General features: G+C 34.2%; 1 protein-coding gene across 2 annotated transcripts in view; it reads left to right on the forward strand.

Annotated features, from left to right (window-relative positions):
• The window catches only part of LOC135200059 (platelet-activating factor acetylhydrolase-like), a 60,059-nt gene that overhangs the window by 10,099 nt on the left and 33,248 nt on the right, over positions 1-16,712 (forward strand). Inside the window, exon 1 of one of the 2 annotated variants that reach the window (XM_064228319.1) lies at positions 12,990-13,266. The exons of the other annotated variant lie outside the window; for it this stretch is intronic. Within the exon in view, the coding sequence (XP_064084389.1) occupies positions 13,215-13,266 (52 nt within the window). The 5' untranslated portion in view covers positions 12,990-13,214. Of the gene's footprint in view, positions 1-12,989; positions 13,267-16,712 lie in introns of those variants that run through there. 2 annotated transcript variants of the gene reach the window in all.

Raw genomic sequence — 16,712 nt, forward strand, 5'->3', positions numbered from 1 at the left:
ACAAAGCAATGAACGTTAGTATTTCGAAATAAATACAATATATGATAGGGAAATGAGGAAAAGATAGAATCACACGGTTAGAGAAATAAGCACGGAAGGTATAGAAAGGGAAGAGCAATAGTTATGCAATTTGAGAACAAATACCAGATAATGTGGAGGCTGTTTAGATAACTGTCATTGTGGTATATAACGGTTAAGAATATTATAATGGCGAGAAATGTAAAGATACAACGGTAATGGGGAAAAGACATGGTAGGTACAATGATGGATCAGTGTCTAGAGGTGATTTTGTATAGAAATTAAGGACGATAGGCTGGAGAAAAGGAAAGGAGACCCATTGATAAAAAAGGAGAATATACAAAGGAATTACCAGCAAGGTGGCGTGTTACAGATGCTAGAATATAATATCTTGAAACCTAGGAAGTGCGAGAGTTCCTGTAGGATAGAGTGTTTAGGGGTCGATGCGCTGATGGTGAACCTATGTTGTGTACGCGTTTTCTGCATGGGATGTTCAATCTTGATTTGTAGATGAAACTGAACGTGACATTTTTTTTTTAGAACTTGCTAGATAAAGGAAAATTTTTATATCTTTGTCTGTGTATGTAGGTGTATATATATATATATATATATATATATATATATATATATATATATATATATATATATTGCTTCTGTCAAAATGCATGTTTCCCCTCTTTGAAATGTCATGTAGAATTGTGCAACATTATAGTTTAGAGATAGGATGTTTTAAATGTGTGTTCAGATTTCGCATTACATATTGTAAAAGAATATATATATAACGTAGAAGTAAAAAGAGAGATTTTCTTTGTCCGTTCGAAACTGCGAGTGTTTTCCCTTTTATGTCAACACTGTAAGATTAGAGGGTCTGCGAGATCCGTTTGCTTTCCTAATTCTGTCAACGCGTTTGATAAGCGAGCTCAAATCTTCATTTTATGTTTTGGGGAATCTGTCCCCATTCGTATGTTGAGGAAGCCTTTCTGGCTTGAGCGATCGAGATGAATACATGTGGTTTTTTTTTTAACAGAATCATTTCAATATGTGTTTAGTTTCTTATTTGCCGAGTCCCACGTGGGGATTACACATTTCTTTATGAAGGTTGCGTCAGATTTCGAAGATTCTAGAAGAATTTTTGTCTCAGAACGTTTTGTCATCTGCCCTGTCCAGTTTCCGTAAGGAAGAAGATTTCATTATATCATAGAACCTTTTGATCTTAAAGTAACGTAAGGATTTCGTACTTATAAACTGGTCACTCGTAACTTTTAGTTTTTGTGTGGAATCTGAACAAACATTGTTTCGTAACGGCGCCTGGTTTTTGTGAGTGTGATACAAGCTGCAGCAAGAAAGAAAGAAATTGGTATACCAAAAAGGTAAAGTGTTTTATTTTATTAGTTGCAACTGATAACTAATAGCGGATATGAATTGTGGTTAACTAATAACTAATAACGGATAGGAACTGTGGTTAACTAATAACTGATAACAGATGATTGTGAAGGTTTGGTAAAAACTGATGGTTACAATGCTTGAGTGAAAAGATTTACACTTTTACACATTGCAAATTTTTTTGTGTTTTGTGTTTGTTCCAGTTTGTGCATTTTTCATTTTCTTGTTGAAGTGTGCCTTTTTATTTTCATACTGTCCACATTTTTCTGTATTTTCATTTGCATTCACAATTTAATTGACTCAGTTATTTTCATTGCTTAATCATTGCACATTTAATTAAATTTAACACTTGTGAATTAATTTGCATTTACTTAGAATTCTTTTCAAGTTTTATTATTGCTTAGCACTTATGAATTAATTTCAAGTTTTCAATTATTGCCTAACACTTTTGAATTTCAATTGAATTAATTTTCTTGAATTTTGTGATAAATTAATTTTGATTTAATTTTACTTAATTGATTCAAGAATTAATTAAACTTTACTTTGTTTTCAAGTAACAGCAATTTTCCCTGATATTGTGAATTTTACTTATAAATTTTGAATTTAATAATAAATTTTTGTATTTAAAATTTTTATAAGTATTTCATTTCTAACACCAGTATACAGCTTTTATATATTTATGTTAGGTAGAAACATAGAGTGGTAATTGATCAGCTTTCCTTCAATTTACTTGAAGTGACTTAGAACCAGGGAAGTATTTAGACTTCTGAAATCAGGGAAATACTTAGACTTTTAAAGTTGTTGATGGAGTGATGCCCTTTGATTAATCTAATTACTTACAAGATTACCTCACACCTGTTTTGATGAACTTAGTCTGATTTTCTGCAATACTGGTAAGTTGTTAAGGGATCACTGTTGCCTTTAGAGTATTCAGTCGTTTAATACCTGTTATGAGGGTTCAGGTGTCTGGCTTTTGGTGAGGTAATAATTGATGAATGGTAACCAGATACTTGGCACTTCGTAACAATATATATATTATATATATATATATATATATATATATATATATATATGTGTGTGTGTGTGTGTGTGTGTGTGTGTGTGTGTGTGTGTGCATGGGACACCATCCACACTATCAGAGATTAATGTAGCCACATGCAATAAAAACGAAACATGTAGTAAGGCAAAGGAAGGTCTGGAATACTACTGTACTATTTTAGATCAAACCAAATTGTCATTTTTCCAGGAAAACTCCAGTTTTACACGAACGCTGCCGTGTCGGTTGGAACATCGCTAAGTAATTTTAGAACAAGTTTTTTTTCTTTTTTTTTTGTGATAAAAACCAATTCATCGGTAAAAAAAAATAAAAGAATAATGTTCCCTCATAACGAGGTAAGTGGATTAGTTAAGAACTTGACATTTTACGCGGGTATTTCGATATTATTATTATTATTATTATTATTATTATTATTATTATTATTATTATTATTAATTATTATTTATTATTATTATTATTATTATACGCGAATATTTCAAATATTTATTATTATTATTATTATTATTATTATTATTATTATTATTATTATTATCATCATCCAAGAGGTCCACCGTAATAAAAAAAAAAGATGTTGCGAGTTCGTTTATAATTTAAAGAGGGTTTTTAAATTATACACGTACTCGCAACATTTTATATTACTGTGGACCTCTTAGAACATTATATATACTCTCGCGATAGAGAGTTTTTCCCAATTATTATTATTATTATTATTATTATTATTATTATTATTATTATTATTATTATTATTATTATTATAGAACAATCCCTTAGGGGGCCACTTACTTGGAATTCAAGCTTCCAAAGAATGTTGAGGTGTTCATTCGAAAGACGTAACAGAAGGTAATGGGAAATACAGAAAGACAAGATCAGCCATTAGAAAAAAAGCAGATAAATTAGCAAAATAAATTAATAAAAACGTAATTAAAACATTGAAATGCGTAATGCATTGGATCTTCGTTTGAAGTTCTGAAGTTACGATTGCTCTGCAACAGTAACATTGTGAAAATGAGCAGAACGATAAACAACAATAACAACAAGAATATTTACATTATTTACAAAACTTCGGTCGAACGCGTAAATAAACGTAATCACAAATTGAAAAAAAATAAGGCAGAGCTGTTGTTACAAGATGAGGACTTAAAAAAAAAAAACATAAAAAAACACATCGCCGATGTGTAGGTACAGTCGCAAAAAAAAAGCATCAAATCCAGAAGGGTGGAATCTTGTGTTCTTCATAAAACACTCGTCCGGAATGTCACTTCGGGTATCCTCACGCCCGATCCGCGACGCATTTGTTTATTTAAGAGTCTGCGTCGATTCCGGCGGGAGTGTCAGTCATCTCCTTTGGGCGCGTTTCGCAATGAGAGGAATTCCTTCGCTGCGCACAGTCCTTCGCCATCATGCAAAATCGATGCCGGGAAAAAAAAAAGTGGAAGGGAAATTGAAATTCTCTCGGATATTTCCGACTGTTTTTCTGTCTCCTTTTCGTTTTCCGTTTGTTTAATTTTTTTTTTTTCTAACAGGTGTCTCTTTGATTACGTAAGCTATTTCCTGTTTCCAATATACATACATACACATAATATACATTGTATATTTTTCTGTTTATTTGTTTATATTATATATGTGTATATTATATATATGTATATAACTTACATACACACACACACACACATATATATATATATATATATATATATATATATATATATATATATATTATATATATATATATATATATATATATAATATACACAAATAAACAGATAAATATACAACTGTATATACTAACACACACACACACACACACATATATATATATATATATATATATATAATATATATATATATATATATATATATATAAATATACATTTATTTATCTACTTTTGCCTAGTTTATTATGTGCTATTATATGGTTGTTGATCTTATCTTTCTTTGTTATTTAACTGTTATTCCATTCTATTTATTTATTTATTTATTATTTATTTAGTTTTGCTTTCGTTGATGATTTCTTATAAATATAGGATTTCTATCAGCGGATTCCGATTTGTTGCTTATTGCTGTGTTTTGAATAAAGTATTTCTCTCTCTCTCTCTCATACGGTACATAATTTTTTTCGGAAAAGTTAACATAGCTATATCCTTTTATTTCTTAGTCACTGCATTCCTTCTCTCTCTCTCTCTCTCTCTCTCTCTCTCTCTCTCTCTCTCTCTCTCACACACCAAGCTTTCCTAACGAATTCTCACGCTTTCGTTGCAGAATCCCAGAGAAGGGAGCCCCTTGGCATTCTTCAATGACTTTCAATATTTATTCTTAAGAATAAACCGTCTTGTTTTCGACCATGTTTCTGTTTGTCTGAGTGACCTGGCTGAATAAGCCTTTTCATTTTATTTCTTTTACTTATCGTATTTAAGCATTCTCAAGGAATGTATTTCTCAGGCGAATTCAATGGTTGTTTTCTTTTCCTTTTTTCTATGAAAGAATTTAATTTGTTTTCGTTCCTTTCACTATTCCTCTATTTCATCTTATTTTCAGCTTGTTAGATGCTTCGTTCGACGAGCAGATATTTGAATAATTCTATTCAACAACTGTCTTTGTAGACGTACAATGTGTCTGTGTTTATTTGCTTTAATGCCTTTCTTTCTCTAAGATCTGAAATTGAGTAGTTTTTTTACAGTTTTTTTTAATTCTGTGCAACAGCTGTTTCTGTAGACGTACAGTGTTTCTGTGTTTATTTGCTTTTATGCCTTTCTTTCTCTAAGATCTGAAATAGAGTTGTTTTTTACAGTTTTTTTGAATTCTGTGCAACAACTGTTTTTGTAGACGTACAATGTTTCTGTGTTTAATTGCTTTAATGCCTTTTTTTCTCCAAGATCTGATATTGAGTTGTTTTTTTTTTCAGTTGTTTTTGGCACGAGATGAATCCAATAGATAGTGACTTTTTTGTACCTTTTTTTAACATCACTTCTCGTGACATTTTTTTTTTTCAATACTGCCTTATTTTGGTGATAGATAGATATTAATTTGTTGTTGTTGGAAATTTTTCTTCCCTGGGAGGTTTTAGAAAGGTTTATTTGAAATATGTTTTTGTACTCCACAACGGTTTGAGTCGCTGAGAACGATTCCAGATTTTGGTAAGTTCTTTTCACTTTATGATATTCTCAATATCATCACTGCCAACTCCTGCGGGGATCGAGCCAGGGTTAAAAATAAAATCGCCTGTATTTTGGACAGAAAATAAAACCTGCTGTATTTTGGACAGAAAATAAAACCTACTGTATTTTGGACAGAAAAATAAAACCTACTGTATTTTGGACAGAAAATAAAACTACTGTATTTTGGACAGAAAAATAAAAACCTACTGTATTTTGGACAGAAAATAAAACTACTGTATTTTGGACAGAAAAATAAAACCTACTGTATTTTGGACAGATAAGGCAAAACCTACTGTATTTTGGACAGAAAAATAAAACCCTACTGTATTTTGGACAGAAAAATAAAACCTACTGTATTTTGGACAGAAAAATAAAACATTGTATTTTGGACAGAAAAATAAAACTACTGTATTTTGGACAGACAAACATACAGAGTGGAAAAAATCGCACCCTTCTGATTTTGATGAAGTTTTCTGGCTGTTTACAAGTGTTCTGCAATTTCTGAGTTTATTTTAGGTACTTCTTTTGATACCTAATGCTATGCAAGGAGAATCAGTATTACAGTTTATATTAGATTATTATTATTATTTTAGAATTTTCTGTCTCATTGATTTACTAAAGCATTGTGTATCTATTGCTTTATCTTGAAACTTTGTGCATCTATTGTTTTATCTTGAAGTTTTTATCATGTCAAAAGTCACAAGCCATTTATTGATAGGAGTCTCCCATTAGCATAGAAGCTATTCCACAATAGCACACAGACGGTAACTCAATTGTAATAATGGATAAAGACATCCAGTAAGTGGAATTATTTACTTGTTTTTATCATTTATTTTTTATCTAAACGCGTTGGCAGTCAACACTAACGTCCTTTTGAAGTACCAAACAAAATAACTGCGATGACTTTTAAAAGGACTGTGCATAGCTATCCTCTTTTGTTTGAGGCAGAAAGAAGTGGAATGTTCTTTCATCATGCACGATAATTGCTTAGAGTAAATCACGGGTTCTATGAAATCTTATTTATAACTAAAAATTGCTTCTGCATTTGGCCAAGAGAACATATTAACCATTGAATAAGTCTGTGTATTTTTCTAAGAAGATTTTTAATTCGTCGAATTATGAAAACCCTTGCTTCGTAACAGCAAATAAAAATTCTTCCTTATTGTGTCAGAAAAAAAAAAGATTTATTCTTTTCAGCCATGGCTTTTATGGTACTAATCACTCCCTCTTTGAATGACAATATCTAAACCTCTCTACGTTGTTGCCGCTTCCAGCTATAACCCTATATAAGCTCTCTGTTAGAATATCTTAACAAACCCGACTATACTTATTATTCCGCAGCCTGTGCTGTCACAAGGCCAACTGAATTTGAAAACAATAAAAGACAACTATCGAGTTTCATTATTTCCAACAATGTGAATGTAAACAAAACAAGTGGCATTTTCATCTTATATACAATTGTACACCGTCGGTGGCCTTCCAAGTTTTTCGCTTTACAACAAAAGGAATTTGGTGGACTTAGCAGCGTTACCTCCGGTGTAAGAATAGAAACAATACGAAGGTGATGTTTATCTCACGGAAGTCCGCACCTTTGTAGTGTTTCTCGGTTGAGACGCATGCTTGTTATTCCGACATAAATAGAAACAATACCGGGATGTTTGTGGGCACTGGGGTTTCTCGACTTGAAAGCAAGGAGAAGAAAATGGTAATAATCGCGAGAAATATGTTCATGAGATAAGCAATTGGTAAATATAAAACATTCGATGCGACTTGTGTCTTGAGATACATGAAAGAGGAAGGTTTCGTTGATCGTGTGAATGAGCGAGCGTCCTAACTATACGACAAGGCCAGAGACCAAGTGTCTGTCACGTTATAGAGAGTCTTGATTCATTTTAACATGCAAATGTCAATGGGAGAGGCATCATAGCTAGCCCAGGCCTGATGGAAAGTAGAAAAACACAGTAAAGTATTAGAAACAGCTCTTGGAGGAAAGAAGTCTGTAGGTAGGCCTAAGGAAAAATGGAATAGCGAAATAAACACAGCTGCAACTGTAATACAGACAGCTGTTTGCATTACTCCGTCGTATTCTTTTCGACTTCATATACAAGAACTTACTGCTTCCTTCTGTGTTCCCATACTTTGCGATCGCCCCTTCGTTCGAGAGGCTACAAAGTCTGGGCTCTAATGCGAAGAAAGACAGCATTATATGTATGGAAGTGTGTATATGTATATATAATTATACATACACATAAAACACATATAAACACACACATACATATGTTTATGTATGTATGAGTCCATTGTTATCAACAGTAAAACCAAACAGATGGGTAGTACCAGAGTAGAATATCAATCATAACTAACAAGATGAATGAGTCATCATCACCATCAATATGATCATCATCGTCGTCACCATCACCATTATACCAACACCATCCAGTTACAACGTTGTCATGATCAGCAGATATCATTCAAATATTTTCACAATCCAACTAGTTTGACTGTATACAGATATGGAATCGGTAACCACAACAATCAACTTACGTTTAGACCGATGATATGCAGCCGCTTCATATCTCTTGACGAGGTATTTTTACAGTTTTTATCTCTCTTGCTGGATAACGAGTAAGAATACGCAAAGATTACTTGTTTTTACACATTATTTTACACGACAAACACATCACTTTAAAAAAAAAGTTCTATAATCTCTGCTTGACGCGGAAAAGGCGAGTCAACTTGACCTTGGTCAGTTGGAGAATTTGCAAGTCACAGGCAAGACCTACAAATTCACTGTTCCGTAATGAGGTAATGCCGTGAAATACCCTTCTGAGAAAGAAAGTAGGGAATCACTGTATATATTACACGCGCGTATGCACGCACACACATATGCATATACATACACCGATAGATGGATAACCTTAGTCTAGAGGAGTAGAGCAGGAATAAAAGCAAGTGATCTTCAACAATACTCGTCTCTTTCTCAGTATTTTTAATATTTTATATAGTATGGTGTATTCCATAAGTGTGTGCATACTTTTCAAAAAATCGTAATGAAGTCGTCATATTGTTTATATGTGTGTGTGTGTGTGAGGAAACTGCTGAAATCCAAGTTCGTTAAAGTAATTATAGTGAATGTTGTGGGTTAGAAAATAAAGTAATACGAAGAATGTTATTTGTCAAATATAGTAGAATAGATGAGATAAAGATGCAGGCTCATCACCCCATGGAGAATAGTAATAAAAACTTACTTGGATGAGAATTATGAGACAAAGTGGAAATTCGTGGACAACAAAGATCAAGATAATTCCATAATTATAATTCGTATATAACGGGATGCGTGGCTCGTGTTAATAGTCAGTTGAGTCTTGCTTAATGAGAACCACGTTGCATATGAGGGATTTGAAGGAATAAGATTAAATATTCAAAGTATTCTCTTGTCTCGTTCTGAATAAAATTCTCAGAAAGATGACGCATGTCACTGAGAGAGAGAGAGAGAGAGCAGTAAACAGTTTTGGGTGAGTTACATCTAACAGACAATACTAGATGGATTTGTAGTACTAGGGATCTTCATAACATCACCCCACTCCCAATAAAAGTAGCCAAATATTGTTCCCTATGGGAAAATATGGAACTAAATAACGGTTCTTTGAAACGAAAATGAAGCCCCTTATATGATCTTGGAAAAGATTATTCAGGCGCTACTCAGAACATTTCAGCTCAGCTTAGCGTAGCATGAAAACCACTACTGAAGCTTTAACGGGAATTATTGTTCTGGATGTGCCCACGAATTAACCGTCCAATGCCACAAAGTTGTAAATATATTGAGGATTCCGAATCTCCATTTGTAACGTTCCCAATGGATAAGAAAGAACTCGGTCTATGATAACTGGTGTAAGCACGGTGGTGGATCTAACCCTCTTCGGTGCAATGTCGTTGTGGCCTGCTTTGTGGTGAGTTGCCATGTAACCTGTTGGCCCAGTAGTCGCTTTATGAAGAATGTTGCGGTGTTGCTTGGTTTCTCGCACTGGATGTCGATAACCATTGCATATTTGGAATATTCCAAACGCTATGCTAACCGCGATGCATGTTAAGCTTGGTTTTCAGTTGACAATTATTAAGTTTGAAAAAAAGAGAACCAAACGCTAACGTGAATGCAACAATGTTTCAATGACCTGTTTATATAAGTCTAGGTTAATAAACACGATTTTGTCGCTATTTTCTGTTAGATACATTTAATTATGAAGAGTTCCGCCAGTCCCACAAAAATTGCCGGTTAAGAAGTCTGACCTCAACTTGTGAGGAAATCAACAAGTTATCGAATCCCTTTGTATTTTACGTAAAAATAACATATAATTACAAGCCTTTGAATATACGCTCAAACTCATATTCAGGAAATATTTAGAGAGGCTCTTGGTCAACTGAGATTGGGATCATCCTGATAAGCTAAGCTGAGCAGGGTCTACTCCATCATGCGTCTGCTGTGATTAAAGTGACGAAAAGTAAAAAATATTGGAACTTTCAGTTTCGATACGGACCTTCTCGTCTTGCTCTTTAGATCTTTACCGTTTTTCGGAGGATTCAGATATCATTGTATTGGGCGGTTTATTGGTGGTTTTACTTTTCTTCACGTTTTCTATGAGTGTGGTATTTTTGATATCATATTTTAGTAATGAATTTATATAATGAAAGATTAATAGAACTTTAGCCCATACATTTCTTCTCATTGAATTAAAAGTTGAAAACAATCACGAGTAAAGAGAATTATATATATATATATATATATATATATATATATATATATATATATATATATATATATATATATAACCTTTGCAGGATTCCGTATGCAACGGCTGCATCGCTTTCTACTCGCTAATTTTAACCGATTCCCTTGACCTCGCCATGTCAAGCTGTCTAACTGCTTTTGTTTCTCCTCCTTGGTCAAGTTTTCAATTTTCTGTTATGGGCATATACTTGCTTGCGCGCGCGCGCCTGTGTGCTTGCGCGCATGCGTCGAGTGTGGGAAGAACAGTGATTGTATGGGGTTTGACGAGATTCTAATGAACCTACTGTGCTATTGATGTGGAAGTTTCTCTACCTCTCTCTCTCTCTCTCTTCGACTGAAATACAGGGTCGATGGCCATCATTATTGCATAACCAATTCGTTTCATTAAAGCAAACTTAATTATTATATGACTTAATGGTTTAGGTCGCGCGAAATTTGGATATTTCCATCCGTAGAGTTTTCTTGGGTTAATGTTACTCCTCAGCTTTAGAATTATCGCCTGTTCTGTGACGCATATGCAACTTATTGTCTATTTTTTCATCGCCTTGTTTTGTAGCCCGTCTAGTTCCACAGCTAGCGGTTTTTTCTTGTGTTTTTTTTAGTTACTTTTTTTCTGAGGTTGAGGGAGGAGATACAATTATAGAGAGAGAGAGATCATAGCTGCACGTAGGCCAAACCTGAAGCACCTATCGGGTGTGCATTTTGAAAGGTACGTTTCTGGAACATGTTTTTGTTTTGTATGGATCTGTTAAAGAAAGTAGACTGAGGAAGAATACAATCACACACAACACACACACACCCACACACAACACACACACGTATATTATATATATAGTATATATATATATATATATATATATATATATATAGATATATATTATAAGGGAAGGTTTTGTATATAAAATCCTTAGTAAATAATGTCGAAATTTTCATATTGGTCAATCTGGAAAAATAATTGTGAATTAGAATAGAAAAGTTTATATATATATATATATATATATATATATATATATATATATATATATATATATATATATATATATATATATACATACACGTGTATATATATATGTAATATATTATATATATATATATATATATATATATATAATATATATATATAAGATAGGAGATATACTCAGAAGTAAATTGCAGTTTTCTGTACATGTAAGAGATGTGTATTGCCATCCATAAGGCAAGGGCTAAAAAGATAATTTTTTCAAATAATATACAGGAAAATATTACACCATCCTATTCTATAAAATAAAGCTTTGGTAAGACTGGCATAATCAGCTAGAGACTGTATCAACTCTATTTATTTATTCACAGAGTAATATGTAAAACTTAGTATAGGTTTTAGATTTCAAGGAAGGTAGTTTACCTTGGAAAACTGCAGAACATGAGACCACCACCTTGATCAATCAAGATTTGTACATGGCGAGAGCACTGACCTCAAACAATAGTGAGTTTACTGTTCCTCTCTTCTTTTTATTTTATTTTTTATTTCTTGGGTATGAATAAACGTTGAAGCCTTTTCTGTATTCGTTTATACTGTGCACTTTAGCATATAATATAACAGATAATATAAGATATATTATATATTATAATATATATATATATATTAATATATATATATAAGTTCATTTCTCTTGAGAGAGAAACTAAGTAAAAACTGCGCCTAGGTTTCATCGGCGAAATCAAGTTTTCTGTACGGCCTATAATCAGGGCCACCGGAAATAGGACTATCTTTCGGTGGTCTCGGTTTAATGCGTATGAGCCGCAGCCCGTGAAACTTTCACCACGGCCCTGTGGTGGCCTGGCCTATATCTTTGCCAGTCGCACGATCGTGACTAAATTTAACCTTAAATTAGATAAAAACTGCTAAGGCTAAATGGCTACAATTTGGTGTTTTGATGATTGGAGGGTGGATGAGAAACCTAACAATTTGTAGCCCTCTAGCCTCAGTATTTTTGAAGATCTGAGGGCGGACGGACAGACAAAGTAGGCACAATAGTTTTCTTGTCAGAAAAATAGAAATGCTCTTTTATGCTATAACTGCAAATTATGTCCATAATTATTTCTAGACTGATATATATCTTCTACACTTCCTTTACTAAGAGAGAGAGAGAGAGAGATGCACTGCCTCCATCATTAATTAGAATTCCATATTGTCCCTCCCGTACTCGGCGTAGAAAGTGACTGTGGCTGCTACGGTACTTTTACTCTCTCTGTCTCGTTGTATTTGTTGTTTGTTTCTCTTGTTTATCATGCGAGGCCATATTTAAGTAGCTTTAAACCAATTCTCTCTTTGTGAGTGTCACTCCAACCAATTTTAATTACCTTTAAGCACCATATCTTATCGTTACATGCTATTGTTTACAACTTGATTCAAGGCTTATGGCAGTTATCATATTTTGAATGGTTTTATTGTAAACTTCTCTGTTTTATTTTTTTAACAATTGTAAACAGATGTCATTTCGTCAGAACCGACGCGCATGAATACCCGTCTCTCAGCAGGGGCACCGTCAATCCCCCTTCAAAGAGCGACTGTTTGAATGAGAAGGATCAAATAGTAAGTGAAAGTTTTAGTACGCAGGTCGCGTCAAGCCCAGCTGAAGTTAGCGCGTTCACAGGAGTCCTTCGAAAGGCTAGCGAGTCTTCCACCGACCTCAACCAGTCATCTCGCATACGTGATTGAAGAAGGTGGAATATTTCTCCGAGTGTACATTCGGCAATGCACTAATATTCAGGTGCTGTTTCTAATTCGGTCTGTTGAACAGTGTATGGATTCGCCGTCGCCTTCGATATCAACATCATGTCGGATGATTTATATACGAAGGGATACCCTCACATTCCTTTTCCCAGAGGTAAGCTGCGATTTGGAGCTTTTGTTTCTATGAAGTTTTGAGAGGTTTGTTGCGAAGGTAAGGCGATGTACGAACTTCGTGTGTTTTGTGTGAATCATCGTGTCCTTTAAATAGTGGAGAATTATGTATATATATATATATATATATATATATATATATATATATATATATATATATATATATATATATATATGTATATAATAAAATTTTGCGGTAGTGAAACTTGACTGAGGATTGGATGACAACGCGGTAGTCTATACAGTTGGGAAGTGTCTCATTTGTCTCGGTAGGTGACGTGATCGCCAGAGGGGTAACAGGTGTAAATTGGGACGACTTTGCCATTTTTATTCTTGCGAGTTCGACTAATGACTGACAACGTTTTTAGCGAAGATATAAAGTTAAATGTCTTCCGCGCGATTTTTCTTAACGTTTATTGGAAGAGTAGAGTGACACATCAAATTAACTGGTTACATAAGTGTTGAGCAATTTAATCACTGCTTTTACAATATTTGTCAAGCTTGGTAAAACTCTATTCCTAATGGGATGAGGGGGAGGGAGGTAGAGCCCCATTATAATCGTTAGTAATTAAATGCATGAAAGTAAGAAATATTAATTCGTTGCCTCATACAATAATGACATGCACACACACGAGAATACATCGACGGTGACGACACAGGTAGCAGCGTGATAGCATAGTACGATGATTTCGCAAGAAATAACTAGGTATTGGTTGCTCGTCCGTAGAGTGCTAATAGGCTAAAAGGTATCTACTAGCCCCGAGGCTAATGATACCCTTGTTGCTCGTGTAGTACGATAACCGCGCCCGGTATCCAAACCCTTTTCCCTTTCGCAACATGGATGGCGGAATCTTTGTGAGATGGGTGTACCGTGGGTGGGTGGAGGAGCAAAGAGAAGTGCTAGGAACCTAGTATATGTAGCCATACGTGGATATAGTTGGAAGCAAGCTTTTTTTTTTCTTTCTTTCTTTTTCTCATGCGAGGGACCGAAAGTTGTCTAGTTTTTGTTTGACCATTTTAGGCTGAGGATTACCATGTTGTCCATATTGATGTTTATGAATGAATAGGTTTTTTTTTTTTTATAATGATGATAATGGTTGTTTGCCGAGTAGCATTTTATAACTGACATTCTCTCTCTCTCTCTCTCTCTCTCTCTCTCTCTCTCTCTCTCTCTCTCTCTCTCTCTCAACAAGCCATCAGAAATTTTACATTCATAAATGAGTACGTGTTTATGATATGTAATTAGATTTTGGTTCAGTTCGACAAGATATAATTTGCATTCACATGTAATCTGATCACAAATGTAGAGTTTACAGTGGATTCAGGTGATGAAATTCAAAGTGCTTTTACTTGAGTTGATAAAGCGTGTAACAGTCGGATGGATGATGATTATAATAAGCTTGTTGTGTCGGTGATAATGAGGAGATATTGCATTAGCTGATTAAATAATTTCTAGTATTACCAAATAACGAACCTTTTAGACTAAAGGTATCAGTGACTCGAACGCTTACGAAATAACACTTTCGAACTCCAAGAAGTGTCATTTTAACCGCGAAAAAGTAGACACTAGACCTATACACACTCATAACGAACTGACTCTTTCGAACTCCCAGAAGTGTCATTTTAACCACGAAAAAGTGGTAGACACTAGACCGATACACAGTCATAACGAACTGACACTTTTCGAACTCCTAGAGGTGTCATTTTAACCACGAAAAAGCCGTAGACACTAAATCGATACACAGTCACAACGAAATGACACTTTCGAACTCCTGGAAGTGTCATTTAAACCGCGAAAAAGTAGTAGACGCTAGACCGATACACAGTCATAACGAACTGACACTGCAACTCTTAGAGGTGTCATTTTACTACGAAAAAGCAATAGACACTAGATCGATACACAGTCACAACGAAATGACACTTTCGAACTCCTGGAAGTGTCATTTTAACCGCGAAAAAGTAGCAGACACTAGACCAATACACAGTCATCTGCATTCACACACCGTAACTCAATTAGCGGTAATTACCAGCCTAGGTAAAGCAGTATAATGCTCCCTAGCCCTTGGAGCATTTAAATTACCCAAGGGTGAATACTAAAACGTAAGCTGGCGTTTATTAGTTAACTAAATGGTACGACGGGTTATTGAGTACAGTGCGCCCTTTCGCTAAGTACTCGACCTTTGGTTGTGGTGTGTTTTGAAATTAATAATTGGATTGAGTGTTGCGCTACATGTATGGTATTATTATTATTATTATTATTATTATTATTATTATTATTATTATTATTATTATTGCTGCTATTTTTTTTCTCGTCTCAATATTACGGAGGCAACAAAAGCGTTTGTGTCACGTGATTCATTAATAATAATAATAATAATAATAATAATATTATATAATAAAATAATAATAATATAAATTATTATTATTATTATTATTAATTATTATTTATTATTATTATTATTATTATTATTATTATTCATGGGTTATATTTTTTAATTTTTTCGTCTAATGCGTAGTCTCAACAAAATTTTCTTCCTGAGAACGTACTCGGTGCTTAATGAAGGTCACGAATACAAATTTTGAAATCTGTCGTAAATGAAAAGTAATATACCTGACTCAGAAAAGTATAAATAAATCATTGTATAAGTCATAACACTTCCCAAGATTGGGGGGTAGACCATACCACACACACAAACACACTGTGTGCGTGTGTGTGTTTGAAGTGATTATTGAAGGTTAACTACCTGTTTATGTAGTTCATCTACACGGAGTATGCTAAGCATATATAGTCATCTCATCCCACAATTTCACCATATTAATAGCGGGAGCCACCCCTGTATCCATGCTCACTGTAGCTCCGTCTCCCATTACTGGTTAAGATTGGCACATGACCAAGTCTGGTATCCGGGTTATCACATTTCATTTACCTGTTTTATAACCTAGTCTGTGCTGGTATTAACCCGGTATGTATCCAACTTTGTCAACTACTCCGAGGTGGTACTACTAAACACGGCGGAAGCTCCCTAGGACGCCATTTTTAGTACTAGCCTCGGGGATCAAAGTATTTTATACACCCATTTCTGTATTGTGTGGTCGACTAATTATAATATTAATAAACGATATCTTCGTGCGGCCGTTTACATTACTTAGCAAGAGTTCACCTGGGCTTTGACAAAGGTGGTACTTCATACCGGGTTAACACAGTCTCTGCTTTTCAGTACAAAGCTCCTTCCATATCAGAAAACAGAGGAATATAAAATAGATTCATTCTTCTTATTCCTACTTTTTCTTTCTCTCTTTCTTTCCTTATTATCCACGTTTCCTTCATGAGAAGGACTTACAAGGACAAAGGGATTCCCTAACCGGTCGATTTCCTTAAAATGCATCATCCAAGGTGGCATCACCCTTCAATTTCTCATCCCAGATATC

Source organism: Macrobrachium nipponense, chromosome 26 (genome assembly GCF_015104395.2).
Source record: "Macrobrachium nipponense isolate FS-2020 chromosome 26, ASM1510439v2, whole genome shotgun sequence".
Classification (NCBI taxonomy): domain Eukaryota; kingdom Metazoa; phylum Arthropoda; class Malacostraca; order Decapoda; family Palaemonidae; genus Macrobrachium; species Macrobrachium nipponense.